This window comes from Parambassis ranga, chromosome 12 (genome assembly GCF_900634625.1).
Source record: "Parambassis ranga chromosome 12, fParRan2.1, whole genome shotgun sequence".
In the NCBI taxonomy this organism is placed as follows: domain Eukaryota; kingdom Metazoa; phylum Chordata; class Actinopteri; family Ambassidae; genus Parambassis; species Parambassis ranga.
The window spans coordinates 12,255,231-12,273,565 of NC_041032.1; the positions used below are offsets into that span (position 1 = coordinate 12,255,231).

Below are 18,335 nucleotides of genomic sequence, written 5' to 3' on the forward strand. Positions count from 1 at the left end.
CTCTCTCGTGTCTGTCTGTTTTCTGTAGCAGGATTCCTTTCCTACCCATGTTCCTCAGATCAATGTGAAATAGCACAAAGTCTGTGGCAATTAACTCCCAGCCTTTAGAACTACTCAGAGCTTAGAGAAGGAGAGGAGCCACCCACAGCAGGGGAGCCCATTCATCTTCTGTCTGCTGAGAACATGCTGTCTACACGCACACATGCACAGGACCGACACACAATGGGACTGACACCATATGTGATGGGGCCAAAACAGCTTAAAGATACCATTTCTTTCTGTTTCCTGTATGGATATAACATGTAAATTTCTATATTCCTGATCATCATATTATTCAAACCTTCCAGTATCCTGCTTTAAAATGTTAATCATATTGATATAATTTAAAGTAATCCAGCACCCTCATTTCCATTTCTTTACATTATTGTAGTAGGTGGCAGGAATGCGCTTTAAAGCTTGTGGACAGCAGCCATAAAAAAAGAAGATGCAGCAAATAGCTTGGAAGCCTTCCTCTTCCCCTTCTTCTTCTTCTTCCTCTTCTTCTTCTTCTTTGCTGTCTGTGCCCATACTTTCTGCAACTGTTTCTCTCTTCTTCCATCCCTCCTAATCTTTTTCTTTCCCACACACCCGTGCATAAATGCATCCTTATGCACATTTATCCTCCACAGCTTGCCACTGTAACAATGCTAAATCCTGAAACTTGTATTTATATTCTTGTCAGCTGGTAGAAAATCTAAAGAGGACTGTATCTACAAAGAGAGCACGAATCAAAGAACGTCACCGTTCCCGTGAGGATGACGGCTCATTTTGCTTTTCTTTGTGTATTTTTTCCATTAGTTAGTCTGTGGATATGAGGGCCAGAAGTTTGGATAAACATTTGATCATACACATGGATATTATTCATGATTCCAATCTTTTCTTTGTATGACCCTCATGTTGACTGCAGCACTGATTACACTACAGGTATACCTGTTCTGAGAGAGAGAGAGAGAAGTAAAAATCAATGGCAGCAGATGTGCCTTGACCCCATCAATGGTTCATCTTTGAAAACCTGCCAGATACCGCAACCCTGTGTTGCTCATCTTCTCTCAGCTCAGCAGAATAGTATAGTGATAGTAGCAAGGTCAAGGGTCAGTACCTCTTACCACTCAAAGGGTTAGTGAACTCAGGAATGGATTGCTGATCGATTGTACTCTGGGAGATTTATTACTCCAGTCTTTAACAGATAGGTGATGCTACTGCCTTATTTAACGGCTGAGATTTCGGCTGCAGAGCCATGCTTATGCGGTGTGTGAAATCATATTTGGACAGTTAGGAATGAGAGGATAGGCAAAAAACAAATCTGGACAGATGATGAGTGTGGAAATTTGGTGAGGTAGCTGGAGGAGGAAACACATGACTGACATTAGCAAGGATTTGTTAGCGATTAGGTCGGCTCACAGTGGAATAACAGAAAGGGAGAGAAGTGCTTAAGGAGAAAGGAAATCCAATAGGTTGTCAAAAAAAAGAAAGAAAGAGGAAGAGGAGTTCAAGCTGAAAAATACATCTAAGAAAAGGTAGATTTAAAACATCCTACCTCTATAATCATACCTGTACATATACATATTTTCTTCTTAGGCATGTTGTGTTACTTTAAGATGCATATGTGCTTACATCTGCACATTTTCATGTGCATAACAAGCTGATTTGAACCTGCTGTAGAGTCAATAAAGGCTGCTGCCTTGCAGGAAGGTCACAGCTTCGAAAGTCTCCAGAAGGCTCTACATAGCCTACCCCTGAACTCTCCCTGTTCCCGTTAGAGGGAATAAATGGCCTCATTATTCCACCAGGCACTCACCATCCATCCCTGTGTGTCGCTTCCATTGTTTCTAAAAAAACTCCTATCACACATCGCTGTGAAAACTCTTCATTCTCTCCGCTTCACACAATAGCCCCCGTAACTATACTGCAAGGAATTATGGGATATTTTAAAAATTTTTCCTACACTACAATTTGCCATTTGTCTATTCTGTTATGTAGAGCTAGTCAGCAGATGATTTGTTCTGCCTGAGGAGGCAAGCATTATACTCAAAGGCTTGTGCGTTGTTTACAGCAGGTGACATTTAAACCCCCGAACTCTGCTAAGAATCAAGTTGTCAGTTTATATATCTTGGAACACGTCAGTTTTTAACAAAACTGTGAAGTACTTATCTGCAAACCTTTTCATGACTCATTAGACATTTACGTCTTTTCATCACCACTGTGTTCACAAAGGATTACTTTTGATCGTGTACAAGAAGCAGGCACCATCTTTACTGTCAGAGTAATGTAAAAACACATTTGTTGTCTTTTTAAAGTTGTTGTGGGTCAGATTAATATGCATGCTGAAAATAGACGCACAACCTTACACATGGTCTGTGAGGAGTGCACAATACCGCTTCATATGATTTATAATGTTTGTGTGTTAACTGAACACACTGTGAATCATGTGTCAGGATAACAGTGGATTCACTGTCATGTCCCCCTGCAGACTGACGGTTATCACAAGGAATAATGCAGATTTTGTAGCACTATATTGTAGGACCTTCCACAAAACCCAGCTTCACACACACAGCTTTTTCACAATCCCTGTCTGCCCACAAAGGCTGCTCATGTGGCTCATGCTGCCTTTTGGCTTTCTGCCCTACAAGAGTTTCTCCCCACCACATCTATGCCGACTCATAATTATAATCCACAAAATGATTTCATGAGGTAGTACAACACTATATTTAACTCCTGACCATGACATAGTGTTTCAGCAACAACTATAGAGCTTCATACAACTGCTGCCATAATAATTGGCTCTTCATAACAGCAGGGATAGAGCTGTATGACCCTTATAGTATGTCTGGACCCAGGATTTCATTAAATACTTGCAAAGAAAAGACCTTGGATTCTTGAACATACTACAATAATACATACCATGCACTGAATAAGAAATGGATGTCTGAGATGAATGAGGACAGTCTCTCTAAAGGCTGCAGTGTGGGTGTTACCGTATGTATAAATATTTTTTTAAACAAGATGTTAGGATTCCGAATCAAATATGTGTTTGTATTATACATACTTAGAGGTGTTTATAGCCTTGTACAAAAGCTGTTTTACCCATATATCACCCACCTGCCTCAGCTCCACTTATGCTCCAACTCCTTGCCTATTTGGGTCAAAGTTAGATGAAACCTATCACAGTGGGTTGGCACATCGTTATATACAGTCTAATGGTGGTCTGTGGGGATTAACTCGCCTCAAGTGGTATTTTTGAGTAACTGCTACTTTCAGCACTTTCACATTGGTTCGGTTTTTTAGTCCCAGAAGTTGCTCCTTGCTTAATTTGTACTTTATCTGCACATCCTAGTACATGCGGAAACATCCAAATGGGTGTTTAAAGGGATTTTGATATATGCGTAAGTAAGTCTCATCTAGCTGTTCCTGCATTTTTAGAGAAATAGCACTACAAATACCTTACTCTGCTATGATAGAAAAAAAGACTACTACTGTATTTGGCACATCAGGCGCATTAACCCTTTCTACCCCACGGCACCCAAATTTGGGGGCTTTTTCATGCACAAAAAAAATAAAAGCCATATAACACTGAACTAACCATGTAAAAAATAATCATATTGCATATCAAATTAAACAGGAGAAACTTTACTACAAGCACATATAAGTCATATTTACACACATCAAACATAACTTCAACACCATGCAAATCAATTATCACTCATCAAAATAAAATTCTCATATCAAAGTCAACACACTTGCCACATGGTTATTGCTAGCTCTGTGATACTTGTGATGATTGCATTTGCTGTGTTGATTAGCGTGCCACCGCCCGCTACAGATTCTGAGCCAACTCGGAGGAACTGATTGAGATTAGTGTGAAACCTAGCTGTCTAAAAATACAAGAACATATCATATGATATCACATCCCACATGACAAAGAGAAATATAAACTACAATCCCTAGCACTCTATTATTTAGAACACATGTAAGTGTTTTCAGTTAAAGCTCCTCCAATACTGCATTCATATTCAATCAATTATTTAAGAGGATGATTCCTCCTCAGTGAGTCTGACACACTGATGTTGGCTGTCCAGGGATCCAGCCAGCGAGCCAGCCAGCTGCAGCCTTGCCAATCAGTCCCGGTGCTGACACAATGATGCCTCGGCCTCCAGCGCTGCCTCCACTTCCTTCAGGAGGGGAATGCTGCTGTCTCTGATTGGTCTGGCTGTACCCTGGCAGACACTCCATCTGCAGTAGATTGCAGTGCTGGAGTGGAGATAGCTGCAATTTGCAGCAATTCTCCCAGTAATTTCGATATGTATGAGGACCAGAGCAATTCGTAGCCCTCTCCACAAGACCCAGGGACTTTATTTGAGGCCTCTCATCACCAACCTAAAGGTATATTCCACCACCCTCCTTCTTGTGCTGGACCCAAAATATGATGTGACCCATGCTGCACTGAAGGCTCTTGATCTTCCAGAAAATGTAAAACTTTATGAGCATGGTGTGCACATGAAGGAATGAGATGATTGGAAATTTGATTAAGGTATGATTGAATAGATCTCCCAATGGCAGTAACAGAAAAGTCTTTATAATTTTCCTTCTCTTTGGTTACATGTAAAATTTCCTCTTGGTTTTCTAAAGCTTAAAATGCACATAACAACATCAGTGCTTCATCGTCCATGCTTGGTCAGACGTTACACAGACATATGGATTAACGATTCATCCTTCTGAGCTCAGATTAGCGTACATATTTGCAGAATAGCATCCATGCTGTGTGCTTCTGTGTTGTAAATCACACTCTAAATAAGAGCTGAGGCCAAGGTAACTGTGAAAAGCGTGTTTTTTGTCACTGAATTAATCATATGTCTTAGTGCCTCTTTATAATGTTAGGGTTGCTATCATAGAATAGCTGCGGTTTGGCTCCTACTGGGGAATTGTGTTTTTATTCACTCAGTGGTCCGAAAAAACACTGTTGTCAATATTAATATATGAAGGAGAGAGTCATGACTTATTAAAAGTCATAGAATTCTAATGACACCGGCTGCTTAATTAGCGCTGAACTTTTAGCTACCTCATTACAAGCAAACAGCGCTGGAGGGCCTGAAGATGCGTAGCCCCTTTGGACACCCTTTCCATCTCAAGCTCCTCATTACTTTGACCCTGGAATCAGAGAAGGGCTTAGCAAGACCATCACACTGCCCTCACCCAGCCAAGAATAGTGTCATCTTCCTGTGATCAAAGTCTTCATGGCATTTCACTGTTCATGTTCATCATTCCCTGCTCAGCTCTCTCTGTCTCTTTCTCTGAGTATGGCCATCTGCCAGTGTGCCTCCCTTTCCTTCAACACTGTCTGCTTACTTGGATGTGCCTTATTGCAATTACAGGTTTAACATAATAATTTCCTGCTGAAAAGATGGATGCTCATAAAAATTGGCTAAGAAAAAAGCTGAAAGTGGCCAAAAACACAGTCACACTACAGGTTATACACCTATAACGTTAGCAGACATGTGTTCCTCCTTTTTTTAAAGGGGTCAGCTTTGATGCAGCTCTGTACCACACCCACATTCCTCTTCTGTTCTTAAAGTCTGTCTTTAAGCCATGCTTCCATTGATAATGCATAAGTAAAGTCTGCTGTATTTAATTAACTGTTTACCTATTAAGTCAATTGTGTCTTCTGCTGCCAAACCTTAAAGCTCTGTGTCAGTGTGAATGCTGCACACCCAGTGGATCTTTATACCGTCTGTTGCTGGTCCTTCCCGTCAAGCTGGGGCTGCTCTGCTCATTTTGTTTTACCTGAGAGCACCTCTAAATATTAATGCGGTCCTCTCCCTGAATTACAGCCTTGAAGGCCTGCCAGCTCTCTTAGCATTTGTCTACCTGCCTCTCTTCCTCTCCTCCACCTTCCCTCTCTGTCTCCCCTTCACTGTACTCTTGGCTCAGTCTTTCCACCCTGAAGGTTAATTTCTGATGGTATCAGAAGTGATGGGTTGTTGGCTCTCATTCTTCTCTCTCATGATTTTATGACTGTAATCCTGCCACTTGAGCAGAATCGCCTCCATTATTTTGCCCGTTGGACAGTATTTGGAAGCATTTAGTTTCACAAAAGCGTGAGGATGAAAGCAAACCTGCAATCTAATACTGACATCTATCTCACATCAGATAAATACAACTTTTATGTAATGCTAGCCAGCATTCAGAGATTAGGATTTATTCTATCACCATGTCTTATCAGTAAACAAAATCTTAAACAAGCTAGCAGGGATTTTAGTTGCTGTTTTTAAATCTCCCCCACTTAAACACTGTCCTTGAAATACTCTAGACGGCAATGTCAAGATGCAGAAAAGTGAAGTGCTCTGAGACAATCAATGCTGTTGTTCTTTTGCTGGCTTTCTATCATTATTGAAAAAACTGGCCAAATGTTTGCAGCTAAAACAATATAGGGGGAAAGCATTATTGTCAATCATCAAAGACACTAGTCATTTGTGCAATGCGATTACCGTCAGTAATCACAGTCAACTGTAGAGTCGTAGCAGACATTCTGACATCCTCTTCTATGCTCAATTATGTCTGCATGAATTATTTTTGGAGCAAGTGCAATGGTTTATGTATAATACATCATAACAGGACCTTAATACACGAGAAAATTCCACATGGATCTCACCGGTGAAACACTGAGATGATGAGAAGGAAATAAACATGGAGAGCGTCAGTGATGAGCTGAAATAATTAGAACGTGTCTCTACATAAAGTATGAATCTGTAGGTTTGTATATCAAGCAGAAAGAGGTGCGTGTGTGTTTGCAGTGTAATCATCTTTGTCATGGTTGCCTGGTTGAACTATGTTAGAAGCAAAAATGACATTAGTTTTAATCAGGACCCATCACTACCACGATGCGGCTATACATCATTGTGATCTGCCAATTAGTTTTGCATGTTGCATGTTACGTCAACCCCTGCTTGTCCTTATCTATTAAAACAATATATACTCATTAATAATAGTCATGTAGGGAGAAATTAGCAACAAGGAGGATGAAGATTTTTTCTTTTTTTTCAAACCAGGCCTGCATGGAAAGAAGTACGAATCAAGCTCAGTAGCAGGAGCTGAACCGTACAAACACTCAATTAAATTGTTCAAGCTACATTATAAGCAACATGAGCAAAACTTGTCACCTTGCTGTGAGCTCACACTGGCAGCAGCAACGAGAGACAAAGCAAACCGGTGCTCATTCATTTCAAATGAGCACAGGGAGGAGATGCGGTGCGATGGGGAGAGGAGTGACAGCTGGCGCAGAGATTTCAGCGACAGGAAAAAAAGTCGAGCTGAGCTCAACTTTAAAACGGCAGATGTGTGGGGTAGTCACGGACGCCTCAGCGCGGCTTCGTGATAGAACCGTTTGTAGAGATATGATAAAAACACAACTCTAGTTTGAAGAATTTAGAAGACCTGTGGTTTGTGTACTTTTTGGGTTTTTAGCCTTCCTCTGCTTTGACACTGCCAGAAAAACATTATCGTCCTTGAAGGACAACCAAAAAATAATCTATTGATTATTCTGCTATAATTTCTTTAGCTGAATATATTCAAAAACAATTATATACATTTAAATCTGACTCACAAAATAAAAGTAAACTACAATCTCTCAAGTCATTTGGGGTAATACTAAATACCTGTATTTATTTATGTATAGCAAACAGCAGGCAATTTATGTGAAAGTATTTGTGCAACAAGGTCACTAAAATATTAGATTTTGTCAGTGTGCAGATAAAAACTTTCAGTGTTTACTTTTCAAATATTTTTATTGCAGGCTGCGCTGTCCCTGATGCAGACAGAGAATTTCAGAGCACAAAGTACTGTTTTTGTGGCGGATTAACATTTAATTATATGTTGCATTAGAACACCACCATAATAACTTAAGCCTGTCTCGCTCTCAACACTTAATGGCTGCATTGGGCTGTCACAAAAAAAGCAGCCATGCTTTCAGCTAACACGGCGTGATGTTTGAATGTTCATACTGTCCATTAAATAATTAAACCCGACCCTTTGACCTTGGAACGATAATGACACTCAAGTTGACACCCTCTTTCTCCTGTGAAGGTTGTACCACATTCAGAGATCTGTTGTATCGTTCTTTATTCACGCTGTCATCTTACACACCGTTCATCAGATCTACAGAGGTGGGTCTTCACGCCTGAAATCATGCCTGAACCACCTCCGTCTTCAGCCCGGTGATGCAGCTCTCTGGATTTCATCCAGCTCAGTCTGCATTCAGAAAGCAGATACGAATCAAAGGAAACAATATGTATTAATAATATATCGCAATATCTATCTTCAAAGATGAAGCAAGTAGCGACTCCTGAGAGCAGTATAATGAGGGCGCTGTGGGCAAAGTGAACAAACATTCCCGGGATCGTTATTCCCAAGTCGGGCTGAGCCTGGGGAGCGGCGCCGCATGTTCGCCTGAACAAATAGTACATTCAGTTAAAGAATATTCAGCTTTGGTATACTGTGAAATCAGCCTCTTAGCACTTATTCTATTAGCCAGAAAAGCAGGGAGGGTGCACGAGTGCAACTAAATCAGACAGAAAATAGTGCATCCCTGTCGCTCTTTCCCCCATTCCTCAGTACAGTCCATATCTCATTAGATCTACAGCCAGTGTGAACATCCAGCATTCATAGTGTGAAGTGAGCGGGTTGGATTTGCATGTTTCAGGTCATGAAAGTGGGATCAGGAGCTCATATTTCAAAGAAGAGATCATGCATTAACTAGTATATCCCTTCCTATAGCTAGCATTAAAAAGTCCTTCAGCAGGGATTAGAATATTTTTCCAAATACTGTCCTCCTCTTCATGATAAAACCCACAGACTTGAACTGGTATTTGCAAGAGAAAAGTTGCATGCAGGCATGTCAGAGGTGTGACAGTTAATCATAGAATATCTTTTTCTTTTTGTCCCGCCAAATGTCACAGTTGGCTCAGAAGGGAACGGCAAGCCGGAGAGTTCAGCACACACCTGTCTCTGTTTTTCTCTCCCTGCCTTCCTATCTTTTGATGACAAGGGGAGAACCAACGAGAGCAGGCCTTTTGTATTCCCTAAGAGGAGACGACAGCAAGCTTTTCAGCAGACGCTTGTTCACAGACCCCTGGACTGACGTATAGCCCCCCCCCCCCAATGGCAAAGGGCACAGGAACTGTCCTTGTGGCTATGGAAATAGCCTCATCCTCTTCCACAATCTCTGCAGAGTAACACAGCTTGACAGGAAGATTAAGCGATGGTGAAAAATGGAGAAAAAGAACGACAACATTAGGGAGGGGGTTAGTGGGAGGGGGAGAGGAAAGAAGGAGGAGGATGAGGAGGAGGAGAACGAAGAGTGCTGCTCTTTTTCCTCTTTTTCCTTCTGAAAGTCTCAGGAGCTGCCCCCCAGCAACAGAGGGAGAAAAGCATGATGAATAATTAACTTCCAGAAATGTCACAAAAGGCAGCGAGAAGTGTAATCATTTCTCTGTTGGGTTTAGAGATCCGTTTTTTTATTCTTTTCCTTTTTGCCCTGTAGTGCTGCATATACTCTACGCTGAGACCGCGAGCGCAGGACTTCAACCCGTCCCCTAAAAGCATCTTAATACACCCCCCCCTCCCCCTACATACTTTTCAAATAAAAGCAAATAAATCATTAATATTTGGGCCTTTTAGCAGTATCACAGAGACATCTCACAGAGCTCTTCTACATTTTTAATCGAGCCATTGATGTCAGTCTCATTAGCTGTAAAATCACATTTAAGGAGCAGGAATTTCTGGTGGTAATGGTTTAATCAATGTCAGGAAGTCTTGAGCTTTGTTTCCCTTCTGGTCCTGCAGAAACACAACGTGCCCTCTCACACTGAATAAAAGATAAAAATGACAAATTACTGTCTCACATGTTCTAAACAACCTAAATTTGTCCTCCTACCTATAAAACCTCGGAGCTGTGAAAATGAGTTATGGATTACTATGACCTAGTTTAATGAGGTAATTGCAGATATTTATCATTTTTATTGCCATTTTTCCATGGATTTATTACCAAAGAGGACCAAAGGTTGGCTCCCATATGCATTGGTGTGTTCTAAATTTAATATTAGCCTGTTACTCATGTGTGCAAACAGGGTACTCTGTGCCATTTATCCACCTGTGGTGCTAATATCTATGATGCTAATTTCTTGTTGCAGTTCAGTTTTAATTGTTGTAAAGGAGGCGATGATGACACAAATAATTTTCCAGTAAACATATTGAATTTTGAAAATGAGATTCAGATTTTGGACGGGGTCTTTTCAGATGAGTAGTTATGCCGGTGTATTTGTGTGAGGTTGACACTTTTACTCATTCACAATCTGTGGTTTCAAGCCTTGCTGTGGCCCAAAGATACTGAAGAAAAAAGGCAGCTCAGTGCAGGGCAGGATTAACCTGCCAGGATCCCCCCCAGATGTCGCCCAAAGATACAGGACAGAAAATGATATTTCAGCCTCAGGTTCGGTGCGTTTGATAATTCGACTATAAATGCTTGTTGACTTACAGTATGAGGGAAGATTACAGGCACCATGTGTCTGTACCCTGAAGGGTCTCAGGTCCTGAGGCACATTCCTGGATCACCTAGTTTTTAATCCAATCTTGACTCCAGGTCATATGAAACAGGCTCACACCCTGCAGTGTTTTTGTCATTTTCAGGTCAAAAAATATGTTTAAAAAAAATACATGGCTTAGTTTGGGAACCAGCCACCAGTATAAATTATAAGAACTGCATTTACTGAAGAGCTGCTTCATACAGAGTGTCTTCGTTACTACAGAATAGATGTGCTTCTCAGCCATGGCTATACATTTTCATGTTAGCAAAGACGTTACAGCTAATTAGGATGGTAATCATCGACACTCGGTCAAAGTGCTGTGGACCTCCTAGCATACAGCAGCTATAGCTTCAGTTTCATGCAGTTAAAAACCTCATTTGAATACAGAAATAAACATTTCAGCAGCACAACAGTTCACACTGTTTTATTCCTTTGGCACGGTCACACCCAATCATTTGTCTATTTTTTGTTGTTTGTAGACATTTAGACATCTTTGCTGCTTTTTGTAATTACAGTAATGAATACATACACATAATTATACTTTGATATGTTTTGGCACAGTAATATGTATTGTAGTAATCTGCTGCTGTAGACAGTACATCAAAACGAGCTACACGGAATAAAGGGAATAATGAATGCATACTCTAACTGTCCATGTAAAGTGTGTGGGAGGGCAGATTTATTTTTATTTTTTTTACTTTTTTTCATTTTTTCTTTCCCTAAATGAAAAATCAGAGAGAAAACTCTCTCCCCCCAGTGGAGCAATCAGCATGTTAATACTGAAGCAAAACACCTCAAAACTCACACTTGAATTAGAACCTGTTTTAAATAGCATAACAATAGCATTTAATTAACAAGGAGTCACACCTGAGCATTTAGATTTTAACCAAAGAAGTCTCTGTTGTTGTTTTACTTGTCTTCCTGTTTAATTATTCTGAATTGGAGTCTCACTGAGATTCTCTGGGGCTTTAATTAGGGACTGAATTAAAGTTATGTAAATACAGTTGGAAGCTGTAGAGTCTTTAAATAGAGTTGTGTTGCGTCTGTTTTTTTTTTTTTTTTCCTGAAAGAGAAAACATATTAATTTTGTCTTTTGAAGTTTGTCAAATCGCTGCAGGGTGCTTCTCCCTCAGGTGTTTGTGTGGATTGATACTTTTTCTCACAGGGCTGTGACACAAACTATTTCTGCAAACGAGCCTTTTCTCTGAAGTCGTACTCCTTCCTTCTTTCTGCTTTCATACTTGAGTATTTTTACACTTTTGTACAAAAATTTTACCAAGAAAACTGATGTGCATAAAATTACCTGCCTTATGAATGTGTTAATGACTGATTCTCCACCTCCAATTTGCTGATCCACTGTGAAAATGAAAAGAACAGGATCAACCTCCCGTCGGGTTAAGATTGAATCCAAACTAAGTGCTCAGGCCCAGACTGCAGGCTTCTGTCTGAATATTAATGGATTCTCTCAGCTGTGTTTGTCATCAAATTAGCCCTCTACTTCAGACGAGGCGCTCTCAGAGTGCGATTCTTGACATCGATAGAATTCAAATTAGGCAAAGTGAGTCTAAGGTTTGTAAGATTTAAAAAAAAAAAAAAAGAATGAGTTTCATTTGTGGAAGTGATGATTGCCGCGGGAGGTAAAATGACAGCATTAGGCTTCATAAAAAAAAAAAACGCCTTCCTTCCTGTGGTGCAGCTGCTTTCACGGTGACTCCGAGTCACGTTACAGGACAGACTGTAAAACAAACCTGAAACCACACAGTGCAGCTCTTGCTACATGCTCTAAATCCTGAGTAGAAACCCTTTGAAGCACCTCCATCAGTGCATTTTCTGTCACTTTCTATTCCTTCAAATAAACACTGTAAATGTGCAAAGTACATTCATAAGCAGGGGGGGGGGTATTGGAGCTGTAGTTCACTTGTCTTCCTGCCTTGTTGATATAGTGTTTAAGGGACTCGGGTAGAGTTCCTCCTGCTTCTCCCTGCTCGACATAGTACTCGTCTCGTTCCTTTGATCAGCCCAGGAGAGGAAAAAAAAAAAACTTGCCCTGGAAAGCGCCATCACTGCAACACAGCGGGGGGACACTCAGAGCAGGAGGGGGCAAGGAAGGAGGGATGGAAACCCACGTTCCCCCTCTGGCGCTTTCTGTCTTACACACTCTCTCTAAAGGATTTAGCAATAATTAAAAGATTCGTTCAGGGCATCCGATGAAGTGATAGCAGGCTTGAATGTAAAATATTTCAGACAGCTGCAAGTTTATGATTTGAAGTTTATATCCTGTCTATAAAACTCACCTTTACACAAACACAGAGGCTAAAGTGTTCTTTTAAAGAAAAAAAAGGCATTTAGTGTACTGTAATGACACATAACTTTCATATGCAAATGAGTTTTAATCAAAGGTGTTTCCTTCATTCAATTCCAGTCCATTAATGAGCTAAGACTCAAATCAAAAGGTAATTACCAGTTTAGTAGCTGAACTGATTTTTTTTCTTTAAACCAAATTAGTTTCACCTGAATAACATTACAACATGAACAATTATATGTATTTATCTGTTCCTGCTGTGAAAGGACTGCACTAATGACATGGTACACCTCGTTTTTTTTAGCAGCACTTCCTGTTGCAGAACATGAAATTAACCTACTTAGCCTTTGTCTCACTATTTTAGTAAATACGTCCTGTGAGAGCACCTTCATTTTTGCCAGTCCAGTTAAGTGTGAGAGCAGAGTTTATGATTCTGTGTATTTCTATTTAATATAAAACATTAAATAAATCAATCCGGCTAGAGCGGGATTCGGGCCGTATCTGGATATATCCAGATACGGTCAGACATCCTGTTTGTTTGAGTAAAGATTAAGATTAATAATGACTTTAATCCCCATATGAAAATTAAGTTTTTGAATCTCAAAAGTGTTTTAAACACAGAGGCATTAAACACAATGCAATGCGACCTTCTGTTAGCTTTGATGCTAGCATTGGTGTCTGTTCTCTCACACATAATAAACATGAATTAAAAACCAACAATTACAGCTGCAGGGTGTGCACCTAGATGGTCGGGTAAGGAATGTTTCTGTAAAAGCAAACATGAGATTTGATGTGAGTGTTAAGAAAGAGCTAACAGTCTGTGATTATTTAATAATTTAAGCTCACATACATTACCACTTCCAGCAGATTCAGCTGTGTGAGCAGTCTAATCTGGTTTTGGAAATAGAACCTGCATGAAGAGGGCAGACTTTAAATGGGACAAAAACCATGTTACATCTTATTTCCAGAAAATGTACAGCACTGAGAGGCTGCTGAAATAGCTTTATATTGCTTGCTGAGAACAACAGCAGTACTTTGTAATGGATTGTTTTGGTCTGTGTCTCGCCCCCCCTCCTGCAGGGCTGAAGCAGATCCATGCCCTGTCCATCCAGGGGAACTATGAGCTGCGTATCGACTTGGAGGACTTTGAAAATAGCACAGCATACGCTCAGTATGGTACCTTTGGAGTGGGCCTCTTCTCAGTGGACCCTGATGATGATGGATACCCTTTGACTGTGGGAGACTATTCCGGCAATGCAGGTATGTACAACACCATGCAGAACGAAGTGCTCCGCTTACACTCTGATTGGTGCACGCTGCTTTTCTGCACTTTTTATTTTTTCCATCCTGTAAAATAATAGCATGTTATTTTTACAGTGCAGTAGGTGTGTCCACTTGTTACACCGCACAGACAGTTACACAGAACGAGAGACTGTTAGCGCCTGTGTCTTTGCTCCCCAGCCGTCAGATCCTCGCCAGCTTCCTGTCATCTTGATTAAATTACTGCCAATTAATTGCGCTGCTTGACCTGCACCGTAAACAAAAACCCTACCGTCAAAATGAAGAACCAATTTAAGGCACCTTTGGGGAGCAGAGCTGTGAGCACACACAGGTAGAGAGAGAGAGAGAATGGGGACAGGTATGAGAGATGTGAAGAGGAAGGAGGAGGAAACTAGGATGAAAAAGGGACAGGTGCAAGGCAGGAAGAGGTAAATAAAAATGAGGGTAGAGATATCTAGGGGCTGGAGGAAGCAGAGGAGTGGAAAAAAAAAGAAAAAGCAGGGAGAGGGGGCAGAAAACAGCTTATTACCCAGATATGGTGTCCACTGAAAGTCCTGCAGAGCTCCTGGCCTGTCCTCTCTGTGTCCTGACCTTCAACTCGTTTCCCTGTTGGGCATTTGAATCCAGTCAAATTAACGGTACTCAAACCCTCTCAAGATGCTCGTGTTCTCCCTTTAGGTAGTGCTACTCTTAGTATTATTAGTTTTTTGCTCTGCTGAGGCTGCTGTCCGATCAGCTGACAGGTGCTCATTTGGGCAGGGAGCAGCTGGATCTTAATGGGCATCAGAAGAGGCTGCCGGCCTCCAGCCACCAAGGTGACATCCAGTCCCTTGTAAATGAGCCTTTAAGTGTCTGTGCTTTGTTTTGTTTTTTGTTTTTTTTTTCCTCCACTTTTCTTTTTATACACCCTCTGGACATCATCCCATTGTTGACACCATTAAGCTGTTTCTTTTTTCCTTTCTGTCTCCCCCTCCCACCATCTCTTCTCTGTCCTAGCGTCAGGCAGCACACAACATGAACATCAGACATGCCTGTCAAATTATTTTCACCACAGAGTGGTTACCATAGTGATGCTAAATGGGGGAGCGGGAGTAGGACAGTGTGAGAGGGTAAGGAGCTGGGAGGCCACATCCTGAGCAATTAAGGGCTGTTTTACGCCCTGACGAGCTGTTAGCCATCACCTGATGGCTGGCGAGCGGTCTTTCATTCCGCTCACAGCTTTATCCTCCTATCCACTTCTCGTCACAGTGTGAGGCCTGCTTTAGAAAGAACGCAAAGGGCAGAGAGTGAAGGGGAGGTATGGGGAGTTTATTGAACATTACGAGCTCTTTGAACATCCATTTGCGGAAAACTTTCCGTTCACCACGCTGTTCGCGAGGATGTTGCTTTCATTTACTGCATCCTCAGCTGCATCCAGAGACATCATGAAGAAATCAGCTCAGCAGAGCGATCCTAAGATCCTGATCCTGGATCTGACTTAACATCCAGATCATGGTTAAAGGCTGTGAAGTGGTCGTTATCATATTCACGATTCGGAAAGGAATTACAGAAAACATTGAAATCAATATATGTTATTAAGTGGATTGAATGTATTTTCTTCTCTATTTGTGTCCATTAAACTGACGGACATCATATCCAGATCATTGTTGGTGTCTTATTGAAGAGAGTGAGGCATAAAGGTCACTGCAGAGCCTTTGATAAATTGCTCATAAAGCTGTCTGACCTCCTGCTTTAGATAATGCAGAAAGAAACACTCTGGAGACCTGAGGAGCTTTAGTTTTCATTCTTTCATCTCTCTGTTTATTAAAATGCTTAATTGAAGAGTCTTATGTCGTTTTGAAGTTAATTACTTGTGAATACAACTAATAATAATCACTTCCTGGTATCAGATCTAACTTTATTCTGGTGAAATATGCAAGAAGAAAGAATATATTCTTTGACTGTATTTAATCTCCCGCCTGCCCTTGTTTATAAGTGTTGTTTTTTTCTGCAAATGGAAATATTCATGTCTGGAGCTCATCCATTGTACTTCTTTGAGTCTTTGTGGCTCATGGAGAGTCTGCCGTCCCCTGCTGCGGCTCCTTTCTTAATGAATAGTTAATAGAGCCATCATGTTACAACTCATTTATTTGCTGAATAAGTTAGATTGTTGCTTCCAGCTGTTTGTAAAAGTCTTCCCTCTGAGTTTAATGCATGCATGTAGCATGATGCAAATAAGTTGTGCACAATCAGAATCAGTCAGGAGAGTGTCTGTGAGTCTTGAGGATCTTCTGGTTATTTGTATTTTACTGTTACCATCGTAAATTAAGAAGTATTTGGTCTTTTTTACATGACAAACTTTAAAATGATGTTTGAAAAATGCATGAAAAAATCTGTTCATGAATGTCACATGGATTTGACATGTTGAGGATTTTAACACTTGGAGTTCAGTGTGTGAGGATGTAGCAGCACAGCACCTGATTTTAAAAAACAGAGCCTAGCTAGTCTGTCATTTAATCCTGCTCTCCGAGGGTTAGAAGACCTTCAGCCATCATTTCTGTTTCATTCACGACTGCCTCCTTCCTCTAATGTTGGACTGAGAGCAGGCTGGACACCACTTTCATTCCCTGTATCCCATCTTCTGCTCCTGGTTAGTGCTTCCTGTATGAATTAACACATTCACATTTTGTTGCTGTTTTTTTAGGTGATTCCCTGCTGAAGCACAATGGAATGAAGTTTACCACCAAAGACAGAGATAATGACCACTCGGAGAACAACTGCGCCTCCTTCTACCACGGAGCGTGGTGGTACCGGAACTGCCACACCTCCAACCTTAACGGGCAGTACCTGCGTGGCCAGCACACCTCCTATGCCGACGGCATCGAGTGGTCCTCCTGGACTGGCTGGCAGTATTCACTCAAGTTCTCTGAGATGAAGATACGGCCCACCCGCGACCCTGAGAATAAATGAAACTGAAAAAGGAGGAAAGTTTTTGAGAAATTACAAACCACACTTTCTGACAGCTAGATGGAGTTACTTGTCTCGACATAGTTTATTCACTAAAACATACCTCTTTAGTTGACTCTGCTGTTTGCCTTGTGATGTCTCTCCTCCTCCTTTTTAATCCTCTTCCCTCATCACTCAGCTACTCGCTAGTCATTCTGGCTGCCATAATCCTTACCTTAAAAAAAAAAAAATAATGTATCGGAGATGCTCTTATTTCTCACCATTCAACACACTGTACCAGAGCCCTGAGCCCACAGCCCACTGCGCTAGCTTTACTCAGCCTGACATGGTGGTCTGACCGTCCCCTACACAATCACAGACCAGTGATTTTCTCCTGACATGTAACTCTGACCTCCCGTCTGTGCTGACATGGCACTTAGATGGTGGTTCAGTCTCACTGCCCGCTGCTGTATAATCTGTGAATGGAGAGTTGTGGCTCCACATATAATAGAAAAAGACAAACCCTTCACAAAACATGAGCCGGAGGTACTAATTTTTTTCTTCTCCTCACCCTCTGCACAGGAAGTGTAGAGTTTCACCTGTGAGAGGGGCCAGCGCTGCGGCGCGCTCCGTCACATTAACATCAGACTCAGCAGGGTTTAGTGGCAAAGAAGTGCAGGAAGGAAAACAAGAAAACAATCTGACAAGAGTTAAACTGGTGGAAGGGAAAAAAGGGGGGAGCAAGTGAATCAAAGGGGGAGAGAGGGGAGAGGAGGTACAAAAGAAAAAGAATGAAAAAAAAGGAAGAAACACTGGAGGATCTCATTCATCTGACTTGGGCCATTAGGGAGCATATTGGGCACTTTGTCTGATCTGCCTGCCAGCTGAGTACTGGCCAACTGATGCAGCACTCACAGATGGTAACCCAGCACTTTGTGTATGTGTGTGCGTGTAGGTGTTTGTGTGATAGAGAGACAGACAGACAGAGTTCTCTAACACTATCAGTTTCTTGTCATGGGTTCAATAGAGCGTCTCGATTGACTACAATGTTTAGCACGGACGGACTAAACGTGATGCATGGCCGGCCGTACCCTCACTCACTCCATCCACGCAGTTCATACACTGTGAAGTATGTGCTGAGGTATGAGGAGGGAAGAAGCAACGATTTGAAGGAAACAAAGTGTGTGTGCAGGAAACGTTACATCCAACCATCC

At 41.4% G+C, this 18,335-nt stretch overlaps 1 protein-coding gene across 2 annotated transcripts in view; it reads left to right on the forward strand.

Moving 5' to 3' along the window:
- The window catches only part of fibcd1b (fibrinogen C domain containing 1b), a 78,002-nt gene extending 59,959 nt beyond the window's left edge, over positions 1–18,043 (forward strand). For both annotated transcript variants that reach the window (XM_028418159.1, XM_028418160.1), the window contains 2 exons: positions 13,996–14,175; positions 16,880–18,043. In XM_028418159.1, coding sequence (XP_028273960.1) covers positions 13,996–14,175; positions 16,880–17,145 — 446 coding nt within the window. In that variant the 3' untranslated portion in view covers positions 17,146–18,043. The remainder of the gene's footprint in view (positions 1–13,995; positions 14,176–16,879) is intronic.
- The last annotated feature ends 292 nt before the right edge of the window (positions 18,044–18,335 follow it).